General features: G+C 44.6%; 1 protein-coding gene across 4 annotated transcripts in view; it reads right to left on the bottom strand.

Annotated features, from left to right (window-relative positions):
* The window catches only part of LOC142388581 (LIM domain-binding protein 3-like), a 65,339-nt gene that overhangs the window by 22,707 nt on the left and 22,567 nt on the right, over positions 1-20,065 (bottom strand). For 3 of the 4 annotated variants that reach the window (XM_075474004.1, XM_075474030.1, XM_075474013.1), the window contains exons 3-5: positions 15,148-15,299; positions 11,884-11,950; positions 2,626-2,648 (exon numbers count right to left, since the gene is read on the bottom strand). In XM_075474004.1, coding sequence (XP_075330119.1) covers positions 2,626-2,648; positions 11,884-11,950; positions 15,148-15,299 — 242 coding nt within the window. Of the gene's footprint in view, positions 1-2,625; positions 2,649-9,972; positions 10,161-11,883; positions 11,951-15,147; positions 15,300-20,065 lie in introns of all 4 variants that reach the window. The other variant, XM_075474022.1, reaches the window with a different exon arrangement.

Genomic DNA, 20,065 nt, shown 5'->3' with positions numbered 1-20,065 from the left:
CTGGAGAACCTTCACCACATGTTGGAACAGCTCCACCACATGTTGGAACAGCTCCACCACATGTTGGAGCAGCTCCACCACATGCTGGAGAACCTTCACCACATGCTGGAGAACCTTCACCACATGCTGGAGAACCTTCACCACATGTTGGAACAGCTCCACCACATGTTGGAACAGCTCCACCACATGTTGGAGCAGCTCCACCACATGCTGGAGAACCTTCACCACATGCTGGAGAACCTTCACCACATGTTGGAGCAGCTCCACCACATGCTGGAGAACCTTCACCACATGTTGGAGCAGCTCCACCACATGCTGGAGAACCTTCACCACATGTTGGAGCAGCTCCACCACATGCTGGAGAACCTTCACCACATGCTGGAGAACCTTCACCACATGTTGGAGCAGCTCCACCACATGCTGGAGAACCTTCACCACATGTTGGAGCAGCTCAACCACATGCTGGAGAACCTCCACCACATGTTGGAACAGCTCCACCACATGTTGGATCAGCTCCACCATATGTTGGAGCAGCTCCACCACATGCTGGAGAACCTCCACCACATGTTGGAGCAGCTCCACCACATGCTGGAGAACCTCCACCACATGTTGGAACAGCTCCACCACATGTTGGAACAGCTCCACCACATGTTGGAGCAGCTCCACCACATGCTGGAGAACCTCCACCACATGTTGGAACAGCTCCACCACATGTTGGAGCAGCTCCACCATATGTTGGAGCAGCTCCACCACATGCTGGAGAACCTCCACCACATGTTGGAGCAGCTCCACCACATGCTGGAGAACCTCCACCACATGTTGGAACAGCTCCACCACATGTTGGAACAGCTCCACCACATGTTGGAGCAGCTCCACCACATGCTGGAGAACCTCCACCACATGTTGGAGCAGCTCCACCACATGCTGGAGAACCTCCACCACATGTTGGAACAGCTCCACCACATGTTGGAACAGCTCCACCACATGTTGGAGCAGCTCCACCACATGTTGGAACAGCTCCACCACATGTTGGAGCAGCTCCACCACATGCTGGAGAACCTCCACCACATGTTGGAACAGCTCCACCACATGTTGGAGCAGCTCCATCATATGTTGGAGCAACTCCACCACATGCTGGAGAACCTCCACCACATGTTGGAGCAGCTCCACCACATGCTGGAGAACCTCCACCACATGTTGGAACAGCTCCACCACATGCTGGAGAACCTCCACCACATGTTGGAACAGCTCCACCACATGTTGGAGCAGCTCCACCACATGCTGGAGAACCTCCACCACATGCTAGAGAACCTCCACCACATGTTGGAGCAGCTCCACCAACCACATGTTGGAGAACCTCCACCACATGCTGGAGAACCTCCACCACATGTTGGAGCAGCTCCACCACATGTTGGAGCAGCTCCACCACATGCTGGAGAACCTCCACCACATGCTAGAGAACCTCCACCACATGTTGGAGCAGCTCCACCTGCACCCACCCTACAACATTTATCTGTTTCAGTGTCATGGTTTCACCCCATAAAGTGGGATTCAAACGGGTTTTTCTGAGGTTTATTGCTTTGAAAATTGAAAACATTTGTCACGGTGACGCCAGGTCGATACTTTTAGAGGCTCCTCTCCAAATAAACACAGCTGACGCTCACAGCTGGGTTTTAATCTTCCCACATTCAGGCTTCTGGGACTTTGGTCTGAGACCTCCAAAGGAGTTGAAAGCAGGAAGTTAAAGGGATAGTTTGCCTCTTTTGACATGAAGCTGTATGACATCCCATATCAGCAACATAATTTATGATGTTGCTGATATGGGATGTCATACAGCTTCATGTCAAAAGAGGCAAACTATCCCTTTAAACTCCACTTCACACGCCTTTAGGTCCAAAAATAAATCCCCGTTAATAATCGCTGTCTAAGCAAGGCTTAGTACCTTTTGACCTAATTTAAATATCTATTTGAAGGCATGAAGCAGATCAGATGATTAAACTGAATGTTATTGTTTTTATTTTAACATATTATTTCCATGTTTATGTTTCAGATTTATTTTGAGCTTTTCTGAATGTTGTTATTTTATTTCTATTTTACTCTTAATGTGCAAGGAAAATGTTTAGAAAATGTTCCCATAATAGTTCAGTATTCCAGCCCTGAGGCATGAAACTGATGTTATCTAAGTGAGACCGGGTGAGCGATCGATCTGCAGCAGGTTGAGCATCGATAACAGATACGACCACCAGCCTCAGGGTGCTTATCTGCATCATGCCGGGTTTTCATACGCAGCTTCATGCAATGATAACACACACAAAACAGGCAGAATTCCTGAAGTTAAAGCTGAATTTACACTTTCACTGATTTTAAATGACAGATATGGTCAGCTTCTGACTTCCATCTGTTGAAAATGTAGCCAAAGGTCGCTTGAGCAAGCAGCTTATTGCAGTTTTAACGTTGCCAACAGCTCACTGACAGCTTTTATTCCACATTAAACACCCTGCTGCGTCCACCACAGGTCTGTAGCATCATGATATCCAGTCTATCTGCAGCACCAAACCATGCCTTCAACAACCAAACAACAGCAAACTCACAACCGAGATGCATTCAGTGGGAGAAGATACTAACTTGGGAGCAGCGGGGGAGAAAACCTTGTTTAACAAAACAGAGAAAAGAGAAAAAAAGAAGATTTAATCATCAGAAAACACCTCAAGTCTTTCAGCAGATGGAAGACGAGGACGCAAACAGAAAGAATAAAGACGTCCTCCCATCTTCTTCCTGTCTGCAGAGAAGTGGAATCTGTGACAGATTCATTAAATGACCTTAGTAATGTTCTGCTGGTACTTTCTGTTTTATGTCCCAGCGTTCTTTCATCTTTCGTCCACTTCATGTCCGAAAAGGATCCGCTTGAACCGAGGCGTAAATTAATTTACTGTCTCTGTTATTTTGGAAATGTTTCACGTTTTAAACTTCCTGCCTGGTTTGTTCTTTTGGTTTTTCTTTAAATCGTTTCTAAATTCACCCGTTAAGTTTTGTTGTGTATCGGTGTGTTTGTGCACGTTTTCAACAACAACTTTAGCTCCAGATGCTAACCTATGTGCTAACCTGTGTGCTTACCTGTGTGCCAACCTGTATGCTAACCTATGTGCTAATCTGTGTTCTAACCTGTGTGCTAACCTGTGTTTTAACCTGTGTGCTAACCTGTTTGCTAATCTGTGTGCTAACCTATGTGCTAACCTGCGTGCTAACCTGTGTTCTAACCTATGTGCTAACCTGCGTGCTAACCTGAGTGCTAACCTGTATGCTAACCTATGTGCTAACCTGTGTGCTAATCGATGTGCTAACCTGTGTGCTAACCTATTTGCTAACCTGTGTGCTAACTTGTGTGCTAATCTGTGTGCTAACCTGTGTGCTAACTTGTGTGCTAACCTGTGTTCTAACCTGTGTGCTAACCTATGTGCTAACCTGTGTTCTAACCTGCGTGCTAACCTGTGTTCTAACCTGCGTGCTAACCTGTGTGCTAACCTGTGTGCTAACCTATGTGCTAACCTGTGTGCTAACCTATTTGCTAACCCGTATGCTAACCTGTGTGCTAATCTGTGTGCTAACCTGTGTTCTAACCTGTGTGTTAACCTATTTGCTAACTCGTGTGCTAACCTGTGTGCTAATCTGTGTGCTAACCTGTGTGCTAACCTGCGTGCTAACCTGTGTTTTAACCTGTGTGCTAACCTGTTTGCTAACCTGTGTGCTAACATATGTGCTAACCTGTGTGCTAACCTGTGTTCTAACCTATGTGCTAACCTGCGTGCTAACCTGAGTGCTAACCTGTGTGCTAACCTATGTGCTAACCTGTGTGCTAACCTATTTGCTAACCTGTGTGCTAACTTGTGTGCTAACCTGTGTGCTAACCTGTGTGCTAAACTGTGTTTTAAACTGTGTGCTAACCTATGTGCTAACCTGTGTGCTAACCTGTGTTCTAACCTGCGTGCTAACCTGTGTGCTAACCTGTGTGCTAACCTGTGTTCTAACCTGTGTGCTAACCTATGTGCTAACCTGTGTGCTAACCTGTGTGCTAACATATTTGCTAACCCGTGTGCTAACCTGTGTGCTAATCTGTGTGCTAACATGTATGCTAACCTGTGTGCTAACCTGTGTGCTAACCTGTGCGCTAACCTGTGTTCTAACCTGTGTGCTAACCTGTGTGCTAACCTGCGTGCTAACCTGTGTTATAACCTGTGTGCTAACCTGTTTGCTAACCTGTGTGCTAACATATGTGCTAACCTGTGTGCTAACCTGTGTTCTAACCTATGTGCTAACCTGCGTGCTAACCTGAGTGCTAACCTGTGTGCTAACCTATGTGCTAACCTGTGTGCTAACCTGTGTGCTAACCTATTTGCTAACCTGTGTGCTAACTTGTGTGCTAACCTGTGTGCTAACCTGTGTGCTAACCTGTGTTTTAACCTGTGTGCTAACCTATGTGCTAACCTGTGTGCTAACCTGTGTTCTAACCTGTGTGCTAACCTATGTGCTAACCTGTGTTCTAACCTGCGTGCTAACCTGTGTTCTAACCTGCGTGCTAACCTGTGTGCTAACCTGTGTGCTAACCTATGTGCTAACCTGTGTGCTAACCTATTTGCTAACCCGTATGCTAACCTGTGTGCTAATCTGTGTGCTAACCTGTGTTCTAACCTGTGTGTTAACCTATTTGCTAACTCGTGTGCTAACCTGTGTGCTAATCTGTGTGCTAACCTGTGTGCTAACCTGCGTGCTAACCTGTGTTTTAACCTGTGTGCTAACCTGTTTGCTAACCTGTGTGCTAACATATGTGCTAACCTGTGTGCTAACCTGTGTTCTAACCTATGTGCTAACCTGCGTGCTAACCTGAGTGCTAACCTGTGTGCTAACCTATGTGCTAACCTGTGTGCTAACCTGTGTGCTAACCTATTTGCTAACCTGTGTGCTAACTTGTGTGCTAACCTGTGTGCTAACCTGTGTGCTAACCTGTGTTTTAACCTGTGTGCTAACCTATGTGCTAACCTGTGTGCTAACCTGTGTTCTAACCTGCGTGCTAACCTGTGTGCTAACCTGTGTGCTAACCTGTGTGCTAACATATTTGCTAACCCGTGTGCTAACCTGTGTGCTAATCTGTGTGCTAACCTGTGTTCTAACCTGTGTGTTAACCTATTTGCTAACTCGTGTGCTAACCTGTGTGCTAATCTGTGTGCTAACATATTTGCTAACCCGTGTGCTAACCTGTGTGCTAATCTGTGTGCTAACCTGTGTTCTAACCTGCGTGCTAACCTGTGTGCTAACCTGTGTGCTAACCTGTGTGCTAACATATTTGCTAACCCGTGTGCTAACCTGTGTGCTAATCTGTGTGCTAACCTGTGTGCTAACCTGCGTGCTAACCTGTGTTTTAACCTGTGTGCTAACCTGTTTGCTAACCTGTGTGCTAACATATGTGCTAACCTGTGTGCTAACCTGTGTTCTAACCTATGTGCTAACCTGCGTGCTAACCTGAGTGCTAACCTGTGTGCTAACCTATGTGCTAACCTGTGTGCTAACCTGTGTGCTAACCTATTTGCTAACCTGTGTGCTAACTTGTGTGCTAACCTGTGTGCTAACCTGTGTGCTAACCTGTGTTTTAACCTGTGTGCTAACCTATGTGCTAACCTGTGTGCTAACCTGTGTTCTAACCTGCGTGCTAACCTGTGTGCTAACCTGTGTGCTAACCTGTGTGCTAACATATTTGCTAACCCGTGTGCTAACCTGTGTGCTAATCTGTGTGCTAACCTGTGTTCTAACCTGTGTGTTAACCTATTTGCTAACTCGTGTGCTAACCTGTGTGCTAATCTGTGTGCTAACCTGTGTGCTAACCTGCGTGCTAACCTGTGTTTTAACCTGTGTGCTAACCTGTTTGCTAACCTGTGTGCTAACATATGTGCTAACCTGTGTGCTAACCTGTGTTCTAACCTATGTGCTAACCTGCGTGCTAACCTGAGTGCTAACCTGTGTGCTAACCTATGTGCTAACCTGTGTGCTAACCTGTGTGCTAACCTATTTGCTAACCTGTGTGCTAACTTGTGTGCTAACCTGTGTGCTAACCTGTGTGCTAACCTGTGTTTTAACCTGTGTGCTAACCTATGTGCTAACCTGTGTGCTAACCTGTGTTCTAACCTGCGTGCTAACCTGTGTGCTAACCTGTGTGCTAACCTGTGTGCTAACATATTTGCTAACCCGTGTGCTAACCTGTGTGCTAATCTGTGTGCTAACATGTATGCTAACCTGTGTGCTAACCTGTGTGCTAACCTGTGCGCTAACCTGTGTTCTAACCTGTGTGCTAACCTGTGTGCTAACCTGTGTTCTAACCTGTGTGCTAACCTATGTGCTAACCTGTGTGCTAACATATTTGCTAACCCGTGTGCTAACCTGTGTGCTAACATGTATGCTAACCTGTGTGCTAACCTGTGCGCTAACCTGTGTTCTAACCTGTGTGCTAACCTGTGTTCTAACCTGTGTGCTAACCTATGTGCTAACCTGTGTGCTAACATATTTGCTAACCCGTGTGCTAACCTGTGTGCTAACATGTATGCTAACCTGTGTGCTAACCTGTGCGCTAACCTGTGTTCTAACCTGTGTGCTAACCTGTGTGCTAACCTGTGTGCTAACCTGTGTGCTAACCTGTGAGACACATCTGTTCTCATTTTAAACTCACTGAATTATTGTTACTAAATTAAATTTGACTTTGATTAACTTTGAATTAAATTAAAAGCCACTTTGTCTTGTTTTGGGGGGTGTTCTGATTCTGAATGTTCTGATGAGCCTTCGTTCCTTCTTCTCTTTGGCATCAGAGGTCAGCAGAGCACCGGTTTAATGCAGTTCCTGCTGCTCAGAGGTCCGGTTAAAGAGAGCCGAGCCCTTCTGACTTCTTCAGTTGGAAAACGTGTGGTTGTTTGTTCCGGTTTCTCTAAAGTTTGCTTCTTTAAAGACTCTCCGGTGGAATCTGTGCTCTGCTGACCGACATGGCTGGAAGCATCAGCCGGAGTCTGAGAGGTGGAGCTGAAGTTTAGGCAACATTTCTGTTTCTGTGAAGAAGTATTATTCTGTAGGGTTATCTGTGGGGGCTTTTAATCACCGTAGCAGGTTTCAACCATGTTGTCAACAAGCTTTTCCAGTAGAAAAAACAAGCCTTTAATGGGATAATTAATTAAATGTCAAAGCTTCTCTGACTTCCCAAAAACTGGACTCCTTTAAGCAGCTTCCTAACACTGAATAAGGAAATAACCAAGGCCCAATCGCACAAAGAATCTCTTAGAATGAGGCTGTGTTCGAAACCGCATACTTCTCCTACTACTCCTACTAACTTTAACCTTTTTTAAGTTCCCGGATGCATACTAGATTCTCCTAAATGTTGGGTATGCATCATGAGATTACTACTCATACTCAAACTACCCAAGATGCAACGTAACGTGACGTCACCGATCGTCATTTCATGTCAAAACGGCAGTTTCAAGCTAGCTACAACGAGGGTAGGTTCACTTCCTGTTTTCAAAACAAAAGCACCAATTGTATGGTAATGGCTTTCCCTATGATAAAAGGCAACGGGTATTTTATTTTGTGAAAATAACCGGAAGTGCGTTGCTCACTGTGGCTAGCTTTAGTAGCGCCGAATTCGTGGGAACAAAATGGTAAACAGCCGGTATTTTGTCAGGTTTTTAACACGTTGGGGATCTAAACGACTACTTTCTCACCTGAACATGTTTCAAATGTTGCTAATGTTTACAGAGTTTAGAGCTTAAGGGAAATCAGCTTCAGGCCGGCTGATTTCGGCTCGGGCAGGAGCCAAATGCATTGTGGGTAAATGCTCTGCATACTGTCTGATCGATGGGTATGCAGTATGTAGTATGTAGTATGTAGTATGTAGTATGCAGTATGTAGTATGTAGTATGCAGTATGCAGTATGAAGTATGTAGTCTGCAGTATGTAGTATGTAGTATGCAGTATGCAGTATGCAGTATGTAGTATGCAGTATGCAGTAAGTAGTATGCAGTATGTAGTATGCAGTATGTAGTATGCAGTATGTAGTATGCAGTATGTAGTATGCAGTATGTAGTATGCAGTATGTAGTATGTAGTATGCAGTATGCAGTATGCAGTATGTAGTATGCAGTATGCAGTAAGTAGTATGCAGTATGTAGTATGCAGTATGTAGTATGCAGTATGTAGTATGCAGTATGCAGTATGTAGTATGTAGTATGCAGTATGCAGTATGCAGTATGCAGTATGTAGTATGCAGTATGCAGTATGAAGTATGTAGTCTGCAGTATGTAGTATGTAGTATGCAGTATGCAGTATGCAGTATGTAGTATGCAGTATGCAGTAAGTAGTATGCAGTATGCAGTATGTAGTATGCAGTATGTAGTATGCAGTATGTAGTATGTGGTATGCAGTATGTAGTTTGTAGTATGCAGTATGCAGTATGTAGTATGTAGTATGCAGTATGTAGTATGTAGTATGCAGTATGTAGTATGCAGTATGTAGTATGCAGTATGAAGTATGTAGTATGTAGTATGCAGTATGTAGTATGTAGTATGCAGTATGTAGTATGCAGTATGTAGTATGCAGTATGTAGTATGTGGTATGCAGTATGTAGTTTGTAGTATGCAGTATGCAGTATGTAGTATGTGGTATGCAGTATGTAGTTTGTAGTATGCAGTATGTAGTATGTAGTATGTAGTATGCAGTATGTAGTATGCAGTATGTAGTATGCAGTATGTAGTATGTGGTATGCAGTATGTAGTTTGTAGTATGCAGTATGCAGTATGTAGTATGTAGTATGTGGTATGCAGTATGTAGTTTGTAGTATGCAGTATGTAGTATGCAGTATGTAGTATGTGGTATGCAGTATGTAGTTTGTAGTATGCAGTATGTAGTATGCAGTATGTAGTATGTGGTATGCAGTATGTAGTTTGTAGTATGCAGTATGTAGTATGTAGTATGTAGTATGCAGTATGTAGTATGCAGTATGTTGTATGCAGTATGTAGTATGTGGTATGCAGTATGTAGTTTGTAGTATGCAGTATGCAGTATGTAGTATGTAGTATGCAGTATGTAGTATGTAGTATGCAGTATGTAGTATGCAGTATGTAGTATGCAGTATGTAGTATGTGGTATGCAGTATGTAGTTTGTAGTATGCAGTATGCAGTATGTAGTATGTAGTATGTAGTATGCAGTATGTAGTATGCAGTATGCAGTATGTAGTATGCAGTATGTAGTATGCAGTATGCAGTATGTAGTATGCAGTATGCAGTATGTAGTATGTAGTATGTAGTATGCAGTATGTAGTATGTAGTATGCAGTATGTAGTATGCAGTATGCAGTATGTAGTATGTAGTATGCAGTATGTAGTATGTAGTATGCAGTATGTAGTATGTAGTATGTAGTATGTAGTATGCAGTATGCAGTATGTAGTATGCAGTATGTAGTATGTAGTATGTAGTATGTAGTAGGCGGTATGTAGTATGTAGTATGCAGTATGCAGTATGTAGTATGCAGTATGCAGTATGTAGTATGTAGTATGCAGTATGTAGTATGCAGTATGTAGTATGTAGTATGCAGTATGTAGTATGCAGTATGTAGTATGCAGTATGCAGTATGCAGTATGTAGTATGTAGTAGGCGGTTTCGAACACAGCCTGAGAAATCTTTAGCAGGAAGAATGGATGGAAGCAGTTTGAGTCCTTTTTGTTTATCCAAACTTTCTGAAACAGACCAGAAATTGGGGAAGTTTTCCATTTTAACGCCTTTTGAAGACATCTTTGACAAATTTTGACCCAAACTTCCCGCCTGACTGAGTTTTTTGCAAAGATTGAGAGTTTTAATCAGCTCCACCTCTGAGGAAACCTTCTGAGCCTCCCGCCACGTCTCCTCTGATGTGTTCAGAAACTCTTCGTGGCACCTCTTGGTCTCTACGTACCCCGCGGGCCGACCCGCCTGCACCGCTGCCATCTGCCTCAGAGTCTCCTCTGAGTACAGGCCGATGGGGGTGTTATACTGCCTCCTCTGAGGGGGGCTGACCGCCGCGGCCCTCCGCCCAGGAGAGTCTGCCTCTGCAGGCCCGGAGGAGGCACTGCAGGCCGCCGGGCGGCCGTTTACCTGCACCGACTGAGGCGGCAGACGGAGGAGTCAAAAGGGAGGAGCTATCAGTACATAATAATTATGTTTTATAACCAAACAAGTTAAGTTTTTTCAGCTGGAAGAATATATTCAGCACCGTATTCAGGCCTGATATTAAAACGTGGGAATGTTTCAGCACCGCTTTTCCACAGATTATAATAATAATAATAATGATTATAATAATAATAATACATTTTATTTATAACGCACTTTACATTTACAACAAAATCTCAAAGTGCTACAGTGGGATAAAAGACAATAATTAAGATCAAAAGCAGGGACAGTAAAGATAACCTTAATTTTACCTTAATTAATACCTTAAAATTACCTTAACATTTACTCATATTATTTGAAGAAATTATTTTGTCTTTTTTTTTACAGAAACAGACATTTATGGCAGAAAGATTTGATATTTTCTCCATAATGTAATGGTGCTCCATCATTTAAAGATATTAACAATTCCTTTATAATCCTGTTGATACAGCTGCAGAGACATTTAAAGAATAAATTTGGCAGACTTGGCTCTGTGACAGGAAATGGAGTTAAACATTTTTTCTGTATTTGTGTGTGTTTAATTTGACCTTTTTATGCATTTTCTTGAGCAGCCACTGGGGGGCAGCAGATCGTTATGTTCAACCTGAAACTACATGTCTGCCCTGCCTGAGAAGTGTGTGTTCATCTGTGTGTGTGTGTGTGTGTGTGTGTGTGTGTGTGTGTGTGTGTGTGTGTGTCCAATAGTCTTTGTGAGGACCACACTGTATTTCAGTTCTTGTGACTGAGGACATTTGTTCAAAGTGAGGACGTTATTTCCATTTGAGTTTTAACAAACTCATTTTTTAACAGACCCATAAACGCTGGTGTGTCTGGTAACAGGAAACAGTTTTTGTGTCTTTGTGTTTGCTGCTGACAGTATACACCTCTTTCACATTTGGCCAGTTTGTCGAACCAATTTAGAGATGTTCAAGTTTACATAAACTAACAAAATTTAAAACTTCTGTCATGATTAAAATGATTATACAAAGAGAAAAACTTTGTTAGTTTTTTTGTAACTAATTCATTAAAAAAAAACACATTTAACATTTTTTTTCATTTGTAAATCAAATTGTTACTTACTTCTATATCTATAAACTTATTATTAATCTAATGTATTAATCTACATGTTTAAAAGTTTATTTATTTAGTTATTTTGTGTCAGTTATATATTTCTATGCATCTACTTTAACTGTACAAAAGCATTCATCCTGAATATTTCATTGACCTTTTAATTTAATTAAATTTTAGCCTTTGGAAGCATTTCTTATTACATTTATTTATATATATATATTTGTCCTCCACACAACTTTCAGGCACTAACAGTAAAAATAACATGAACAGTTAACTGTTTGCTCTTTCAGTGGAATCTGTTGGTTTCCTTAGCTTGGAAATTGTTTTTGAATTGGCTGTATATGAATGAATTGGATTATTTTAAAAATAATTATGATCACAATGAACTGAATTCCAATTGGCTTGAATTGGACTTTATTATCTAAGTGCCTTGAGATGACATTTGTTGTATTTGGCGCTATATAAATACAAATGAAATGAATTGAATTGAACTGATAAAAGTGGATGATGTGAAGCGACTCCTGAGAAGTTAAAGCTGAGAAGAAAATGATGAGGAATGAAAGCGTGACAGCAGGCAAACAATCAGCATCCAGAGCGGAGGACTTACCTGCTGGTGAGGGATCATGGGAATGGCGGCGTCCATTCTGGGAGTTATGGGAATGGGACGCTTCGACCTGCAGGGAGAAAGCAGTGATGGTGCAAATGAACGTGTCACTTTAAATCCTGCAAATTAAGAAAAACTTCTACTAGTTTAAGTCTAAAACCGATCAAAGCTTCGAATGGAAGCCTGTGAGGCTCCAACCAGTGGACGGAGGAGAGCTGGGTGCATGATGGGTAAATGATGGCCAAAACTAAACCGTGGCGAAACGCTCTTAAACATCCTATTTATATCTTATATCTTAAACAGCAGCAGCAGTAAAAGGAAGAGGTCAGAGGTTAGAAAATGTCTTGGTTTGACTTCATAGGCAAGAAAAACACAATAAATGAGCTGTTACATGATGATAAATACAAGATATGTCCTCTGCACAGGAAATTTCCTTCATCCACAGCAAATGAAATCAAACTTTGACCAGATTTCTGCTGCAGCTGCAGTAAAACTGTTCTTTATTATAACTGTTCTCATCAGAGTCGGATGGGAGGAAGTTATAGATCTGGGAGCAGCAAAGATTGAGATTGGAACACAAGCTGTGTTCGAAACCGCCTACTTCTCCTACTACTCCTACTAACTTTAACTCTTTTTATGTTCCCGTATGCATACTAGATTCTCCTAAATGTTGGGTATGCATCATGAGGATACTACTCATACTCAAACTACCCAAGATGCAACGTAACGTGACGTCGCCGATCGTCATTTCCTGTCAAAACAGCAGTTTCAAGCTAGCTACAACGAGGGTAGGTTCACTTCCTGTTTTCAAAACAAAAGCACCAATTGTATGGTAATGGCTTTCCCTATGATAAAAGGCAACGGGTATTTTATTTTGTGAAAATAACCAGAAGTGCGTTAGCTCACTGCGGCTAGCTTTAGTAGCGCCGAATTCGTGGGAACAAAATGGTAAACAGCCGGTATTTTGTCAGGTTTTCAACACGTTGGGGATCTAAACGACTACTTTCTCACCTGAAAATGTTTCAAATGTTGCTAAAGTTTACAGAGTTTAGAGCTTAAGAGAAATCAGCTTCAGGCCGGCTGATTTCAGCTCGGGCAGGAGCGAAATGCATTGTGGGTAAACGCTCTGCATACTGTCTGATCGATTAGTATGCAGAATAGAAGTATGCAGTATGTAGTATGTAGTATGGAAGTATGTAGTATGTAGTATGGAAGTATGTAGTATGGAAGTATGTAGTATGTAGTATGGAAGTATGTAGTATGTAGTATGTAGTATGCAGTATGTAGTATGTAGTATGTAGTATGTAGTATGTAGTATGTAGTAGGCGGTTTCAAACACAGCCACAGTTAAAGGTAGAAGCATCCTCCACCGTCCTGCTGCAGGCCACAACTGTTCTGTTTCAGACCCAAAATCCACCCGGTTCCATCAGCTTTCTGACCTTTATTGACCTTAGCCAAAGAGCAAAGATTTTCACATCCCAAGAGCTCCGATAACGAGGCTCTTCAGTCCAAAGACTGAAGCGTTAGATCCAGAAGCTTTGCCTCGTTAACAGAAAAACAACTCGTGTGGTTTGGGTGGTATTACTCCTCCATCTGTAAACTTCTGAGCCAACTGCTCCTGCATAGTATGTGACTTTTTACCCAGTTCTGCAGATTTAGAGCTCTGAGATCTGCAGACTCAGGTCAGATAGTGGAGCCCAGAGTTCAGACTGGACCCGGTGAAGCAGCTTTTAGCCGTTATGCTGCACACAACTGGAACAAACTACCAACAGCTTTTAGCTGTTATGCTGCTCACAACTGGAACAAACTACCAGCAGCTTTTAGCCGTTATGCTGCTCACAACTGGAACAAACTACCAGCAGCTTTTAGCTGTTATGCTGCTCACAGCTGGAACAAACTACCAGCAGCTTTTAGCTGTTATGCTGCTCACAACTGGAACAAACCACCAGCAGCTTTTAGCCGTTATGCTGCTCACAGCTGGAACAAACTACCAGCAGCTTTTAGCCGTTATGCTGCTCACAACTGGAACAAACTACCAGCAGCTTTTAGCCGTTATGCTGCTCACAGCTGGAACAAACTACCAGCAGCTTTTAGCCGTTATGCTGCTCACAACTGGAACAAACCACCAGCAGCTTTTAGCCGTTATGCTGCTCACAGCTGGAACAAACTACCAGCAGCTTTTAGCCGTTATGCTGCTCACAACTGGAACAAACTACCAGCAGCTTTTAGCCGTTATGCTGCTCACAACTGGAACAAACTACCAGCAGCTTTTAGCCGTTATGCTGCTCACAACTGGAACAAACTACCAGCAGCTTTTAGCCGTTATGCTGCACACAACTGGAACAAACTACCAGCAGCTTTTAGCTGTTATGCTGCTCACAACTGGAACAAACTACCAGCAGCTTTTAGCCGTTATGCTGCACACAACTGGAACAAACTACCAGCAGCTTTTAGCTGTTATGCTGCTCACAACTGGAACAAACTACCAGCAGCTTTTAGCCGTTATGCTGCTCACAACTGGAACAAACTACCAGCAGCTTTTAGCCGTTATGCTGCTCACAACTGGAACAAACTACCAGCAGCTTTTAGCCGTTATGCTGCACACAACTGGAACAAACTACCAGCAGCTTTTAGCTGTTATGCTGCTCACAACTGGAACAAACTACCAGCAGCTTTTAGCCGTTATGCTGCACACAACTGGAACAAACTACCAGCAGCTTTTAGCCGTTATGCTGCTCACAACTGGAACAAACTACCAGCAGCTTTTAGCCGTTATGCTGCTCACAACTGGAACAAACTACCAGCAGCTTTTAGCCGTTATGCTGCTCACAACTGGAACAAACTACCAGCAGCTTTTAGCCGTTATGCTGCACACAACTGGAACAAACTACCAGCAGCTTTTAGTTGTTATGCTGCTCACAACTGGAACAAACTACCAGCAGAACTGAAATCAGACCCAACTATAAGCACTTTTAAATCCAGGTTAAAAACATTTCTCTTTCCGTGTGCTTATGGTTGAGTTCCTTTAAATCATTTTAAAGCATAATGCTACAAATCCTCTTAATTGTTTTATATTTTTCTTTTCCCCCTCTTCTTTGAACTGTGATTCTATTTTTTTTCTCTTAAAATTGCTTGTTTTTATGCTGTTCTTTTAAATGTCTTTATGTAAAGCACATTGAGGAGAAACAGGAGGCGGAGTCAGGTGTGCTGATCAGAAATCCCCTGAAAGTCGTCCTGACTTTTATCAGGAAGGAAACCGGGTCTTACTTGGTCATGGTGAGCGCCAGGCTGTGATTGGCCATCTTGATCTTGTTCTGGGCCTCCAGGTGAGTCATCCCCTCGGTGCTGACGCCGTCGATGGCGACGATGACGTCCCCCTGGATCAGGTTTCCCTGCGCCGCCTTGCTGCCCGGCGTGATCTGACCAAACACAGAGAGGTTCATCATGTGGTGTCCTGACAGAACACGGGTCACTGCGCTTTAAACCGCTTCATTACGGAAAGCTGCAGGGAAAAGATTGAATGTTTTCCATGAAACAATCAGTCAAATGGGAGGAGAATTAATCAATAAGTTCCTGATTAATGCGTGTGCGCTGTAATCTGAAAATCCTGCCGGACCGGAGACCAGAACACAATGAGGACACGGCGCACCGGCATGAAAACAGGGTGAAACGGGTCGGCTGGATCACAGAAACGCAGCAAAGCGGCAACTAAATGTGGATCAGCGGCTCGGACGATATTTAGGGTGTTCAAATGAAAATAAACACAGTTGAGTTCAACACTTTGAAATAAATTATGGTTAAAAAAAACATCATCTGGCTCCAGTTTAAAGATCAAATGATAAAAATTAAGTAAAAGTTAGGGCTGGGCAACGATTAAAATGTTTAATCTAATTAATTACGATTAATCGCATTAATTAATTAAAATCACCCGGGCTGTATGCCTGACATGACACGACTCAGGTGATACACAGACAGAAACCAGGAAGTAAAGCAGCAAGTAAAGCAGGAAGTAAAGCAGGTAGAAAAGCAGGTAGAAAGCAGGAAGTAAAGCAGGAAGTAAAACAGGAAGTAAAGCAGGTAGAAAGCAGGAAGTAAAGCAGGTAGAAAAACAGGAAGTAAAGCAGGAAGTAAAGCAGGAAGAAAGCAGGAAGTAAAGCAGGAAGTGAAGCAGGAAGTAAAACAGGAAGTAAAGCAGGTCGAAAGCAGAAAGTAAAGCAGGTAGAAAGCAGGACGTAAAGCAGGAAATAAAGCAGGTAGAAAGCAGGAAGTACAACAGGAAGTAAAGCAGGTAGACAGCAGGAAGTCAAGCAGGTAGAAAGCAGGTAGAAAGCAGGAAGTACAACAGGAAGTAAAGCAGAAAGCAGGAAGTAAAGCAGGAAGAAAGCAGAAAGTAAAGCAGGAAGTAAAACAGGAAGTAAAGCAGGTATAAAGCAGGAAGTAAAGCAGGAAGTAAAGCAGGTAGAAAGCAGGAAGTACAACAGGAAGTAAAGCAGAAAGCAGGAAGTAAAACAGGAAGTAAAGCAGGTAGAAAGCAGGAAGCAAAGCAGGAAGAAAGCAGAAAGTAAAGCAGGAAGTAAAACAGTAAGTAAAGCAGGTAGAACGCAGGAAGTAAAACAGGAAGTAAAGCAGGTATAAAGCAGGAAGTAAAGCAGGTAGAAAGCAGGAAGTAAAGCAGGTAGAAAGCAGGATGTACAACGGGAAGTAAAGCAGGTAGAAAGCAGGAAGTAAAGCAGGTAGAAAGCAGAAAGTAAAGCAGGAAGTAAAGCAGGTAGAAAGCAGGAAGTACAACAGGAAGTAAAGCTGGTAGAAAGCAGGAAGTAAAGCAGGTAGAAAGCAGGAAGTAAAGCAGGTAGAAAGCAGGAAGTAAAGCAGATAGAAAGCAGTAGAAAGCAGGAAGTAGAACAGGAAGTAAAGCAGGTAGAAAGCAGGAAGTAAAGCAGGAAGTAAAACAGGAAGTAAAGCAGGTAGAAAGCAGGAAGTGAAGCAGGTAGAAAGCAGGAAGTAAAGCAGATAGAAAGCAGGTAGAAAGCAGGAAGAAAAGCTACAACAGGGAAACAAACTAAACCCTTTAAAGTGTGACTGTGGGGGAGTGAAAGGTTTAGATTTACACTTGTAAGAAGGTTTCACGATAAAGTGTGACTGTGTTTTTTCTACAGTTATTTCCACAGGCATCAGCTACTCAGCCTCCACTGGGATCAAACATGTGACCTTTCACTTCCAGGCCAGCTCTGACGCCTTAACGACGCCTCACACACAATGAGAAGACATAAATATTCATGGCTGAGTGTTACACCCCAGGACAGCTGTCCACACACCTCTAAACTCTGCCAGGTCCTGTCCACTGTCTTCTCCTCCTCCATCAATCTTCTATTTCCATCTGCAGGAGCTATTTCAGCTACAAGTCTGTCACCTCTAACACCTGAAGGAGGAGGATGAGGCGAGGGCAGCCGTGAGGAACGTCCACGCAGAAAACAGTGACCAAAGGGAATGACACAGGAAGCTCTGGTGGCCGTCCGAGCTGGATGACGGTACGAAAGAACTAAAGAAGAATGTCTCCAGCCTTCTTTATCACTCTAACATCTAACATCTGCCACAAGAAAGCCTCCGAACAGGGAAAGGGAGGCTGAACCGGAGCGCTACAGACAGAAGCTAACAGGATATGGTGAATAATAGGATGCACCTTTAAAACCAAGCAGCAGGTTGCAGGTTAGCTGGTGAAAGCCAACAGATATAAACCAGTTTTTTATCCGATTTGCATAATTTTATCACAATATTATTAGAATAAAAGGAAGGCGGGTCGTCTGTAGTTCATCTGATATTTTACAGCTCAGCATAAAACCCGACAAAAGAAAGTGTTCCATCAGTCTGACTCCTGATTTAAAGTGTTTGCTCCCTACAACTTTTCAAAAGTTGATGGCTATGATCACCAGGGGCTCTGATCACCAGGGGCTCTGATCACCAGGGGCTATGATCACCAGTGGCTATGATCACCAGGAGCTCTGATCACCAGTGGCTATGATCACCAGGGGCTCTGATCACCAGGGGCTATGATCACCAGGAGCTCTGATCACCAGGGGCTATGATCACCAGTGGATATGATCACCAGTGGCTATGATCACCAGGGGCTCTGATCACCAGGGGCTATGATCACCAGGAGCTCTGATCACCAGGGGCTATGATCACCAGTGGATATGATCACCAGTGGCTATGATCACCAGGGGCTCTGATCACCAGTGGCTATGATCACCAGTGGCTATGATCACCAGGGGCTCTGATCACCGGGGCTCTGATCACCAGGGGCTCTGATCACCAGTGGCTATGATCACCAGTGGCTCTGATCACCAGTGGCTATGATCACCAGTGGATATGATCACCAGTGGCTATGATCACCAGGGGCTATGATCACCAGTGGATATGATCACCAGTGGCTATGATCACCAGGGGCTATTATCACCAGTTGCTCTTATCACCAGGGGCTATGATCACCAGGGGCTATGATCACCAGGGGCTATGATCACCAGGGGCTCTGATCACCAGTGGCTATGATCACCAGGGGCTATGATCACCAGGCGCTATGATCACCAGGGGCTCTGATCACCAGGGGCTCTGATCACCAGGGGCTATGATCACCAGGGGCTATGATCACCAGTGGCTATGATCACCAGGAGCTCTGATCACCAGGGGCTATGATCACCAGGGGCTCTGATCACCAGTGGCTATGATCACCAGTGGCTATGATCACCAGGGGCTCTGATCACCGGGGCTCTGATCACCAGGGGCTATGATCACCAGGGGCTATTATCACCAGTTGCTCTTATCACCAGGGGCTATGATCACCAGGAGCTCTGATCACCAGGGGCTATGATCACCAGGGGCTATGATCACCAGGGGCTCTGATCACCAGTGGCTCTGATCACCAGGGGCTCTGATCACCAGGAGCTCTGATCACCAGGGGCTATGATCACCAGGGGCTATGATCACCAGTGGCTATGATCACCAGGGGCTATGATCACCAGGGGCTATGATCACCAGGGGCTCTGATCACCAGTGGCTCTGATCACCAGGGGCTCTGATCACCAGGGGCTATGATCACCAGGGGCTCTGATCACCAGGGGCTATGATCACCAGGGGCTCTGATCACCAGGGGCTCTGATCACCAGGGGCTCTGATCACCAGGGGCTCTGATCACCAGGGGCTATGATCACCAGTGGCTCTGATCACCAGTGGCTATGATCACCAGGGGCTATGATCACCAGGGGCTATGATCACCAGGGGCTATGATCACCAGGGGCTCTGATCACCAGTGGCTATGATCACCAGGGGCTATGATCACCAGGCGCTATGATCACCAGGGGCTATGATCACCAGGGGCTCTGATCACCAGGGGCTATGATCACCAGGGGCTCTGATCACCAGGGGCTCTGATCACCAGGGGCTATGATCACCAGGGGCTATGATCACCAGGGGCTCTGATCACCAGTGGCTATGATCACCAGTTGCTCTGATCACCGGGGGCTATTATCACCAGGGGCTATGATCACCAGGGGCTATGATCACCAGGGGCTCTGAGCTGCTCTCCTCTTGCCTCCTGCCTCTTGCCCTCTTGCCGTCTTGCCTCTAGCCTCTTGCCGTCTTGCCTCTAGCCTCTAGCCTCTAGCCTCTTGCCTCTTGCCATCTTGCCTCTAGCCTCTGGCCTCTGCCCTCTTTCCCTCTAGCCTCTGGCCTCTTTCCCTCTAGCCTCTGGCCTCTGCCCTCTTTCCCTCTGGCCTCTGCCCTCTTTCCCTCTAGCCTCTGGCCTCTGCCCTCTTTCCCTCTAGCCTCTGGCCTCTTTCCCTCTAGCCTCTGGCCTCTGTCCCTCTTGCCTCTGGCCTCTGTCCCTCTTGCCTCTTGCCTCTCGCCTCTTGCCTCTGGCCTCTTTCCCTCTGGCCTCTGTCCCTCTTGCCTCTGGCCTCTGGCCTCTGGCCTCTGGCCTCTTTCCCTCTGGCCTCTTGCCTCTCGCCTCTTGCCTCTGGCCTCTTTCCCTCTGGCCTCTGGCCTCTGTCCCTCTTGCCTCTGGCCTCTGTCCCTCTTGCCTCTGGCCTCTTTCCCTCTGGCCTCTGGCCTCTGTCCCTCTTGCCTCTGGCCTCTGTCCCTCTTGCCTCTTGCCTCTCGCCTCTTGCCTCTTGCCTCTGGCCTCTGGCCTCTG

Source organism: Odontesthes bonariensis, chromosome 2 (genome assembly GCF_027942865.1).
Source record: "Odontesthes bonariensis isolate fOdoBon6 chromosome 2, fOdoBon6.hap1, whole genome shotgun sequence".
Taxonomy (NCBI): domain Eukaryota; kingdom Metazoa; phylum Chordata; class Actinopteri; order Atheriniformes; family Atherinopsidae; genus Odontesthes; species Odontesthes bonariensis.
This window is presented reverse-complemented; position numbering and strand designations above follow the sequence as displayed.